General features: G+C 52.0%; 1 protein-coding gene across 2 annotated transcripts in view; it reads left to right on the top strand.

Annotated features, from left to right (window-relative positions):
- Positions 1-11,266, top strand: part of OSBPL2 (oxysterol binding protein-like 2) — a 52,647-nt gene that overhangs the window by 35,081 nt on the left and 6,300 nt on the right. For both annotated transcript variants that reach the window (XM_011934488.1, XM_011934489.1), the window contains 5 exons: positions 2,077-2,259; positions 3,905-4,012; positions 4,661-4,750; positions 6,890-7,013; positions 9,434-9,562. In XM_011934488.1, the coding sequence (XP_011789878.1) occupies positions 2,077-2,259; positions 3,905-4,012; positions 4,661-4,750; positions 6,890-7,013; positions 9,434-9,562 (634 nt within the window). The remainder of the gene's footprint in view (positions 1-2,076; positions 2,260-3,904; positions 4,013-4,660; positions 4,751-6,889; positions 7,014-9,433; positions 9,563-11,266) is intronic.

Genomic DNA, 11,266 nt, shown 5'->3' with positions numbered 1-11,266 from the left:
TGTTGTTAGTAGTACAGGCTTTCCTGCACTTCTGTATATAAATCACTCTGCAGTTTGGAGAAGCAACATAAATGTCACAGCTTCAAATTCTAGTGTTTCTGGCTCATCCTGGCTGGGTCAGCTGCTGGTCCTTACCCACACGCTGCCCATGCGTGAATGCCAACTTTGTGTTTTTCGTCTGATTTAGAAGTTGGCTGGCACTGGGCAGCCGAGCACCTGTTCTCTAGATGTCATTGCCTTTGAGCAAGCAGGACTAGTTTGGACAGAGTGTGGCGTGGTGACAGCAGGGTCCAGCAGGCAACTGTGGGTCTTGGCACACACTGCAGGGAGCAACCCTGCTTCTGCTTCTGGGAAAGGGGAGGCTGAGGCCTGGACAAGGGAAAGACTGGCCACGAGAATCACTTGTGAGGGAGTCTTCTGTTCTGAATTCATGCACAGTGTGCTTCCTTTTCTCGATATTTCTCTTGAGCCCGTTGCTGCTGCCAGCCTTCCCACCCTCTGGTCAGCGTGCTGTGCCACCGTCGGAGGCATTCACAAGATTGGCTCTTAGAAAATGATTAAAATGTCTTGAAGAAGATAAATCAGGCTGGGCGCGGTGGCTCACGCCTGTAGTCCCAGCACTTTGAGAGGCTGATGTGGGCAGATCGCCTGAGGTCAGGAGTTCGAGACTAGCCTGGCCAACATGATGAAACCTTGTCTCTACTAAAAAATACAAAAAATTAGCCGGGCATGGTGGCATGCGCCTGTCCCAGCTACTCAGGAGGCTGAGGCTGGAGAATCGCTTGAACCTGGAGGCAGAGGTTGCTGTGAGCCGAGATCGCGCCACTGCACTCCAGCCTGGGCGGCAGAGATTTTGAGATTCCATTTCAAAAAAAAGAAAAAGATAAATCAGAATAGGAAAGAAGTTCTAGATGATTGAGAAGAAGCTTGTGAGTGAAAGGAATGCAAGCTGCCCGGGCTGGGCGGAGTGGGATGTGCCACCAGCAGTCGCCCGGGCTGGGCGGAGTGGGATGTGCCACCAGCAGTCACCCGGGCTGGGCGGAGTGGGACGTGCCACCAGCAGCCTTCCCCAGGGGCTGCACCCGGGGCCGGAGCTCCTGCTGCACAGCTGGAAGCAAGCTATGCACCTTCTTAACGCCGACACACGTTGTCTGTCACGCATTCACTTCCAGATCGTCCTTGCCAGTGTCTGCCATGTGCTGTGTGTCTGTGAGACCTTGGCAGTCTGTCAGGTTAGGGGCCATGGACGTGAACCAAGTCCTTTCCCAAGACCCTGGATCCCTACAGGTTCCTTGTTATAGCTAAAAATACACATTCCTTTCTCAGACAAGTATTCATTTTGTAAATTACATACCTTGGTAGTCAACCTTTTAAAATCTAATTTTTCAGCTTTCCTTCCTCTGTAATGACTGGAAATTCTGATTCCAGTTAAGTTGGTAATTATGTGGTTTAGCTTTTCTAATTTTTAATGACTACACCTGTAGGTGTATTCATAGTTCCAGAACAATTAAAAACTGACATTTTGATTGAAAAAGAGAGTATACTAAAAATCCTGTTTCCTGGACAGGAATATTTTGGGGTATAAGCCATTCCATCTCGGAAATTTCAGGGGCCTGGTAGAAAGGCGAGGAAGAGGCACCCTCTTCAGAAAGGGTTTAGGGTCCTGAGTTCCTGGGCAGTGGGGGTCCCTCGGGGTTGAGGGTTTGGAGTCAGGGGTCTGTAAGGGTCACTTATCCACATCTCTGGGCACCTCTGGCGAGACAGTGCTGTGGCTCGTGTGGTCCCGTGGAGAGTGAGCGGGGCATTGGGGTGGAGGCCCCCTCCTGCACCATTGCCCTCTCTGGGTGGGTCAGATGTGCTCTGGAAGCCACGTTTATGTGTGTGTCTGTTGCCAACGTTAGGCCGAGTGTGATGTCGGAGAGGCAGTGTTGGGTGTTTCTGCCACATCTTGTGGCACGGAGGGCCCCTGCTTCCCAGCGTCCCGTGAGGGGCTCTGCATGATGTCTGAGCTGCCCTTTCTTTTATTTTGCTGCCATTGACATGTCTGTTTCTCTTTTTTTTTTTTCTTGGACCTAGGGAAGATTTAGGATTCAGATTTATATCGGAACAGGTCAGTCACCATCCCCCTATCAGTGCGTTCCATTCGGAAGGCCTCAACCATGACTTCTTGTTCCACGGCTCCATCTACCCCAAGCTCAAGTTCTGGGGCAAAAGTGTGGAGGCAGAGCCCCGAGGCACCATCACACTGGAGCTGCTTAAGTGAGTATTGGTGCGTCCTGCTGAGAACCGCTTCCTGCAGAAACTGAGATGGGTGCTGGTGATGTGGAGGGAAACCTTCCTTTAGGAGGAAACCCTGTGACTTTTCTCCTGAGATGGTGACCTCCCCACAGCAGAAACGTCTTCAGATGAGCTTCCTGACCAGGGTCCCGTGTTGCCGGGGGGCGCCCTCACCTCTGCAGTTGGAATTCTCACCCCTTTCAGTCATCATTCATTGTATTCCTTGTCTTTTACTGCCTAACAGCCCCAAATGTAGCAGCTTCCACACGAGTCTGGCAGGGTTTCTGAGGGCTGGGGACCGTGAGGTTGCGGTAGGGATGAGGGTTGGGTTACCCATGGTGCCTGTGTCCCGGCTCCCCTTCTTGGCTGCTGGCAGGGCCCCTTCAGGGCTGCTTGCTGCAGGGTCCTGCCTGCCACGGGGGAGAGAGCTGAGAAGGAAGCCAGGGAAGTGGCCCTTTGCACACTCCCCCATCCTGTGCTCATGTGGCAGGGGTGACTTAGGGTTGGCATTTGAAACAGCGTTGGAGGGGCCCTCCGAGAGGCCGCTCACTGCCCCTCTTCACTCTCAGCCTGAATGCTCCCCAAGCCAGCGTCCACCAAAGACACCTCAGAGCAAAACACAAGCCTCCGACCAACGCCGGCCTCTGAGACCGGCAGGCACAGACCAGATGCTGGCGTCCTCCTGGGCCACCAGTCCTGAGATGCGAGTCTTGCCAAGCCGCTGCCTACGGTCCTGTTGTAGGCACCAGGTCCTATCAATACATACAGAAATAAGTAATAAACGACACCTTGCCTGATGAAGCATTTGATGTGGGTTTTGCTTCACATTGGCCCTGCCTGGATGGTGGCTAGAAGGTTCCACAAGGACCTGGAGAAGCCCCTGAGAGTGTGTCCCGGGGCTGGTGCAGCCTTGTGCCTGTTGTGCAGTGGCCTTGCTTTCTTAGGAAGAGGCGTACAGAAATGAAAATTTGCACACCTTGCTGATAAAGTTGCACACCTTGCTGATGAATGCATTTGGGTTCCACCCCCAGGAAGTTCAGAGAATTCCACACTTGTCGCAAACTACCCTGCTCTGAGTGGATTTCTGCCTTCACTGTGGCTCCTCCACATAGCCCCTTAAAACGTGGGGCTGCTGATCTGCTGCCTCACATTGGTGGGGTGTTTTCTTCTTGGGCAGGGCCATTTGGGAGGATGAGGAATAAAAGAAACAAGTATGTGGAGTGCGGTGAAAACCCTGCACCGCTCCACAGCCACATGCTGGCCCCCCAGATAGCCAGGGCTGCGTGCCCAGGACCCTGCATTACTGCCATATGTGTTTGGGGAGGTGGCTTTTCTTTTGACGACTTCACAGGAAAGCCATTTCTCTTTGTTCAGTCTTCTTTGATTGCTTATTAACATGTCTTGACATTTAAGTAGAAAGCTTTGTAGATGCTACAAAGGAAAGAAGAAGTACATTTCAAACGCATGCTAAATACACAGGCTCCGTCGCAGGGGCTTCAAAGCAGCATGCTGCTGTCCTGCGGATGCCAGCTACTGGGACCCAGCACTGCCCGGTCGTTGCGTCTTAGGTCACGTCGTGTCTTGCCTTTTCTGCACTCTGACCGCTGGTTTTCCGGTGTCTTCGCAGACATAACGAAGCCTACACCTGGACCAACCCCACCTGCTGTGTCCACAACGTCATCCTCGGGAAGCTGTGGATAGAGCAGTACGGGACAGTGGAGATTTTAAACCACAGGTGACAGCACCCCACTGTTGGGTGAGAGTGCGACGCTCCAGGTGGGGATGGGTGAGCCAGGGAGCGTGAGTGTCCGTGCTCCTCGTGGGTTTTAGCTCAGCCTCAACGAGCTCCTGCCGTGTCCCCGCTGCCTGGATTTGACTCTGACCGGTGTTGGCCGTGGGTGCTCCTCGTTCACGGCCTCATTTTTAGTCGTGGTCGTTACTTGAAGGGCTTTGAGCTATGCCGAAGAGCTGTGTCATTGCCAAGTGCAGCGCGGTGGCCGTCCGCAGCCGTTGGCCACTGTCCAAGCTCGAATGCCCTGTTCCTGGAAGCTTATGACTGGTGGGCTTTGCCTTTTCACCACTTTAGTGAGGTGTAATCGATGCATCATACGATTTGCCTGTTCTGAGTGGACACTTAAGTGATTTTTGATAAATTGACCGAATCATGGCGCTATCCCCACAGCCCGTTTCAAACACTTCCATCGCTCCAGTTTCCAACATTTCCAGTTTCGAACACTTCCATTGCCCCAAAGGCCCACCGCACCCATTCGCTGTCAGCCCCTGCCTGCCCCAGGGTCCTCCATTGCACTTCTCCCGTTACAGAGTTGCCCTTTCTGGCTGTTTGCTGTCTTGCAGCTGAAACCTGTGTTTGTTTTTCCCACAGAACTGGACATAAGTGTGTGCTTCACTTTAAACCGTGTGGATTATTCGGAAAAGAACTTCACAAGGTGGAAGGACACATTCAAGACAAAAAGTAGGTCCTTGCCAGGTGGTTCGTGGGGCACCGCTGCAGCCTGTGTGTCCACGTTAGAGGGCTCAGGTGCTCCTGGGCCTGCATGTGCCAACGTGCACGAGACGCGGGTACACCAATGTCATCTGTTCATGGTCCAGAAGTATGACTCCTTTTTGTTTCGGAAAGACATTTTGTTATTGAGCATACAAGGAAATAAAGGGTATTTTTGAATGTAGTTTCTAGGTGGCTTGTTACTGGGGCCATCTTCTTTTGATAAAATTGTCTTGAGAAGTCAGCCGTTTTCACTGGGAGATGAGACGAGACTGCGTTTTGCGGCAGAGCTGAGGTGGGAAGTGTGGCCTTGTGCTTTCCCTCCCCCGGCGGGCACCCCATGCACGCTGTCAGACGAGACTCAAATGTGTTAGCTGGTGGGGTGCCCGTGTCACGTGACCAGTTCACTCCAGTCCGAATCAAGGACTTTCACAAGTTTTTGTGAGTGGAGAAATGGTCAGTACTGTTTTAACAAATTTTTCAGTTTTTTTTCTCTCCATTTGGATTAATTACTTTGTAGTCTGGGTCTCAAATTTTTTTTTTCCAGTAAGGAATTTGAGCCATAGAATGTCATGAAGTTCCTTCTAGTTCCTAAAATTTAGACATTTCCCATTAGAAACTAGCCCCCGATGTAAAACAGTCAGGGCCAGGTGCAGTGGCTCACGCCTATAATCTCGTCACTTTGGGAAGCCATGGTGGGCAGATCACCTGAGGTCAGGAGTTCGAGACCAGCCTGGCCAACATGGCTGTCTCTACTAAAAATACGTTTCTACTAAAACCCGTCTCTGCTAAAAATACGAAAATTAGCCGGGTGTGATGGCGCACATCTGTAATCCCAGCTACTCAGGAGGCTGAGGCACAAGAATTGCTTGAGCCCAGGAGGTGGAGGTTGTAGTGAGCCAAAATCACGCAAGTGCACTCCAGCCTGGGCGGCAGAGCAAGAGGCTGTCTCAAAAAAAAAATAAGACAGTTGGTGTTTCTGCTCTGTCAACCCTCTAGTATATACCAGAAATGCACCTGTTTCAACAGCCTATAAAATAAAATGGCCGGGCTTATGACTGACCGTTTCTCCCATAAAACATGTGAGGATCAACGTGTGGACCTAGAAGGGACAGCAGTCGAACGGTGCCTGATGCCTCTCCCCCTTGGAACTCAGCCCAGAGAGCAGCTGGCTGTTTCCAGAAATGGGTGGGCACGCTGAGGCCACTACTCGCTGACCCTCAGTGAGTGCATGTACAGCGTGGTTTTCCAGAACTGGGCGGGGGCCCTGAGGCCAGACCCGCTGACCTTCAGTGAGTGCATGTAAAGTGTGTTTTGGTTTTCTGGTTTTCCATCCTAAATTTAAGGGTGCTCTGTCCTTGGAGACAGAGAGTTGTTGTCCCCAGGTTGTCTGCTAGGTGAGGTCTGGCCCAGTTACCCGTGTCTATGTGCTGGCTCTGCAAGGGCTGAGAGACACCCTCCCCTCCTGGGTCCCGAGCCTGTCAGAGCTGCACTTCCAGGGGGTCCGTGGTCGCGGTTGACTCTTCCCAGCAAGAGGCGAAAAGAGAAAGAAAATGGAGCCTGCACTATTTGGCTTCATCCCTTGTGGAATCGAGAGCTCTGGTGGCCACTCTGCAAAGGTCTCTGGGTTGTTATTGATGAAACAAGCAGGTGGGGAACCAAAGATCAAGCAGCATTGACTGCACCGATGGATAGAAAAGGGCTGAAGGACACACACAGCACGTTCAGCGTGTTGAAAATGATGAGTGGGCGCCTGCAGCTTCACATTTTAAAACGCTCGCTCTTTTTTTGCCCCTTCCCATCTCCTGTAGCCCCGAGGGCCGGCTGTCCTTTGGGTTTCCATCCCTTCCCCTCTCCTGCAGCCCCATGGGCTGTCCGTCCTTTAGGTTTCCAGCCCTTCATTTTCCTTTCCATGGTGCGTATCAGGGCTCGGAATGGTCCCAGAATGCAAATTTTCATCTTTGCATTTATGTCCAGAGATGTCCCAAAATGCATAAGAAAGCATGCCTGAGGGGGATTTATTCCAGGGTCAAAATTAAGGTGCTACGTGTTTAGACAAATGGTTTGTAATGACTAAAACTTGGCTTTAAAAATCCCATTTAATTACAGCAAAAAGAAGCTCTTTGTGATCTATGGCAAATGGACGGAATGTTTGTGGGGCATAGATCCCGTTTCGTATGAATCCTTCAAGAAGCAGGAGAGGAGAGGCGACCACCTGAGAAAGGCCAAGCTGGTAAGGGCCGGGGCATCCCCGGACAGAGCTGAGCCCTGGGCGCTGAGGGCTGTCAGGCCGCTGCTGCCTTTAACTCACCTGCCAGGGGCGCAGGGAGGCTTTGGGCCCCAGCAGGAGAGATGAATGTGCAGAATTTGTCCAGATGAACCGCATGTTGTGGCGTCCAGTATCAGTGAGGGGGTTATCTGTATTTCTTTCCGTTTTTTGTTTTTTTTTTATCCAAAGCAGGGTCTTCCTCTGCCACCCAGGTTAGAGTGCAGTGATGCAGTCATAGCTCACTGCAGCCTCCAGTTACCAGGCTCAAGTGGTCCTCCCTCCTTAGCCTCCCATGTGGCTAGGACTATAGGCATGTACCACCATGCCTGACTAATTTTTATTTTTTTGTAGAGATGGGGTCTTGTTATGTTGCCCAGGCTGGTCTTGAACTCCTGGGCTCAAGCAGTCCTTGCACCTCGGCCTCCCGAAGTGCTGGGATTACTGAGAGGCGTGAACCACAACACCCAGCCGATCTATCTGTATTTCGGTTGCACAGAGGCTGCTGCTATAAACTGTGGGCCCCAGTGCCCTAGAGTCATACATAGTCACTGGCCCCCATGGCTGGAAGTATCTGAGGGAACCTCAGGCAAGGCCATTTCTTTTCTGGAAACTCCAGGTTCTGGGTTCTTCTTAATAAATCTTCTCACTTTCTTTGAGTTAGCCTAGACATATTTTTAAAAATCAAGTGAATTTCAATTTTTTGTTTTTAGTTGTGAGTACCAGATAATATATTCAACAGCCAGAAAGTATTGGCAAGGCTTTTTCCCCCTTAGAGCTTTGGAATACTTATTACCTTAAAACTAGTTGTTCTTGAACTTAAAAATAAAAGTGATAGTTCAAAAGAGGTGTCATATTTTCTACATAATGAATTGGAATGTACCGAGCCTGAAATGCTCAGTATTTATTTAATGGAAACGTTCAGCCTCCTCTGGATCCCAAGTGTTTTTTGTGTTGTAGTATTCATGCGTACTGTTAGACACCTTTTCTAATCACCCTCTTTTATTTAAAAAGGAAAATTCTGCTTATGCACTAGACAGACCTAGAAGGGTAAATCCATTTAGGGATGTCTTTTGATGCTTTCCTACTCCTTGAGGTGACCTAGAAACAGGAGAGCTTTCTGTGAAGGCTTGTCCTTGAGCCGTGGCTCTCGCTCGCGCAGCCTCGGGCCACGGGGCCCACAGCCAGTGCGGGTACAGCCCTGCTGGTGCAGGGGGGGCCCACAGCCAGTGCGGGTACAGCCCTGCTGGTGCAGGGGGGCCCACAGCCAGTGCGGATACAGCCCTGCTGGTGCAGGGGGGCCCACAGCCAGTGCGGGTACAGCCCTGCTGGTGCAGGGGGGGCCCACAGCCAGTGCGGGTACAACTCTGCTGGTGCAGGGGACCCACAGCCAGTGCGGGTGCAGCTCTGCTGGTGCAGGGAGCCCACAGCTGCTGGTGCAGGGGGTCCTGGGCTTTGATTCGCTTGTTTTCGGTCATCTCCTTGCACAGCTGCGTCTGGAATCATTCTCTCCCTTTTCTAGGACCCATTGATTTTGAGAAGCAATGTGGCAGGTTTTGTCTTTTCATCAGGATGTAGAGAGTCTGAAATCCCCACACAGGAGCCATTTCTTGATGGAGGGCAAAGCTGCGCCATCTAGAAAGCTCTCAGTCCCAGAACCTGCCTTCTGGAGAGGTGCCGTGCGTGAGAATAAACATACTGCTTGGAAGGCACCGCCGTATAGTCGCGCTCAGACTCCGTGAAGTGCCGTTTCACGTGTACCGCGTCTCCCGAAGGGAAACACGCCTGGCCACTGACCTCCTGTTGTCTCTGCTTTTGGTGTCAGTTAGAACACACAGCACAGCGCCACGAAGGGAGTGTGAGCTGCTTTAGGGACTGGGGTCCAGCTCCTCTTCATACAGTGATGGACAGACAGTGTCATAGACTGGAGAGGAAATTCGATTTTGTCCTTAGTTTAAGAAAAAAAAAGGCCGGGCATGGTGACTCATGCCTGTAATCTCAGTACTTTGGGAGGCCGAGGCAGGTGGATTGCCTGAGGTTAGGAGTTCGAGACCAGCCTGGCCAACATAGTGAAACCCAGTCTCTACTAAAAGTACAAAAAATCAGCTGGGCATGGTAGTGGGTGTCTGTAATCCCAGCTACTCAGGAGGCTGAGGCAGGAGAATCTCTTGAACTCGGGAGGTGGAGGTTGCAGTGAGCCGAGATCTCACCACTACACTCCAGCCTGGGCAACAGAGCGAGACTCTGTCTCAAAAAAAAAAAAAAAAAAGCCGCCCGGCTCTGCTCAGGCATGGTGACTGGTCTGAAAGGTGCTCTGAGAATAGCTGTCCTCCTGGCCAAGAGCAGCCTGGCCGTGGGCAGCCACCCAGCAGGGTTCTGTGTTTCAGGATGACAGCTCCGGGAAGACTGACAGCGACGTGGCTGACGACGTGCCTGTGACCCAGGAGACCGTGCAGGTCATTCCCGGCAGCAAGCTGCTCTGGAGGATCAACACCCGGCCCCCCAACTCTGCCCAGGTCTGTGTCCCTCCGTGGCCTGACGCCCCCGCTGTGAGGCCAGGCCTTACTGCCTGCCCACATCAGACCCGTCTCTGCACCCCCTGAGCCCAGCACCTCGGCTCTTCCCTGTCCTTGGGCCCTTGCCTGCCACCTTGCCTCAGCCTGTTGTCCCAGAACAGACGGAGGGGCCTCTGCGCATGTTGAATTGGCTTCTGTTGTCCCTGGAGCTGTGTCCCGGGCCTGTGCTTGCCTGCCTTGGGGCCCGCTGTTGGGGCCGGGCACCGCTGCTCCGAGCACACGTTTGTGCTTCCCCTGGGGACATCAGACAGACGCAGCCATTGCCGGCCAAGGCCCACACCGAGTGCATCTTATCAAAAGAGTCTTCCAGACCTGTTCGGGAGATTGCTTTTCTAACTTCTCAATTTAGATGCTTAAATGCATTGTGACATTTATTTTTGAAAATTGCACTTATAATTTTTATTAAATATATGATAAGCTACATGTCTTATGACAAAATGTGATATATGGTTATATGATAAATATCACATGGAATATTTTAGTATCTTTTATAAATTCTTATTTATATATAAAATATATGCAACTTACGCAATTTTGTACGTCCCATAAACAGAGCAGAACGTGTAAAATACAGAAAAGGAAGCAAAACCTTCCCTCTAAACACATTATCTCAACAGTCGCTGTTATCATTTGATTAGAGCGTGAACGGCTTGAGCAATGCTGTTTTCTTTTTCATAGAGGCAGAGTCTCGCTCTGTCACCCAGGCTGCAGTGCAGTGGTGTGATCTTGGCTCACTGCAGTCTCCAACTTCTGGGCTCAAGTGATCCTCCCACCTCAGCCTCCCAAGTAACAAGGACCACAGGCGTGTGCCACCATGCCAGACTAATTTTCTATTTTTTGTAGAGAGGAGGTCTTGCTATGTTGCCCAGGCTGGTCTCAAACTCCTGGCCTCAAGCAATCTTCCTGCCTTGGCCTCCTGAGTTGCTGGGACCACAGGCATGAGACACTGTGGCCTGCCAACGATACTATTGGTATTTTAAATTTATTATTAGGAAAATTGCTTACGTATTTTTTCAGGGAAGTCTCTTCAAAGATAACTTGTGCTTCCAGCCTTTGGCTCAGCGTGTGTGTTGAGTCCTCCTGCCTGCCAGGCCCTGTGGGCCTGGGCTCTGGGACCAGGCAGATGAGGTCCCAGCAGGAAGGTGGGGCAGGTAGTTGATTCACACCTAAGAGCCAGGTGGTGCCTTGGGTGCTAGGGAGGGCATCTGAGTGCTGTGGCTTCAGTCATGGGGTAGGGGTGGGGGTGTCTGGGGATTGCATTTGGGTGGAGGGGACAGCCAGAGCAGAGCCCCCTGGAGTAGACTAGTGTGTGAGGGCTTGAAGGCCCAGGGGGCCATGGGGATGAGGGTGGGGGGAGTGCAGGGGTCTCCAGGTGACTTCAGTGTTGGCTGTGAGTGACACGGGGCACATGAGTCATTGGAGCAGGGGATGGCGGATGCGGTCGGTGTTTCCTGTGGCCTTTCTGGCTGCTTGTTGATATGCTGTGAGGGCAGCAACACAAGAGGGAGGACACAGGTGGCGGCTGGAGGGCCTGGCTGTGGCAGGAGGACCTGAGTGGAGCTGGGGCCCTGAGGGCTGCAGAGGCCGGGAGGCTGTGGGTGCAGAGGCCGGGAGGCTGTGGGTGCAGAGGCCGGGAGGCTGTGG

This window comes from Colobus angolensis, unplaced genomic scaffold (assembly GCF_000951035.1).
Source record: "Colobus angolensis palliatus isolate OR3802 unplaced genomic scaffold, Cang.pa_1.0 Scaffold136, whole genome shotgun sequence".
Lineage (NCBI taxonomy): Eukaryota > Metazoa > Chordata > Mammalia > Primates > Cercopithecidae > Colobus > Colobus angolensis.
The sequence above is the reverse complement of the archived record's forward strand: the minus strand, read 5'-3'. Positions and strand labels throughout refer to the sequence as shown.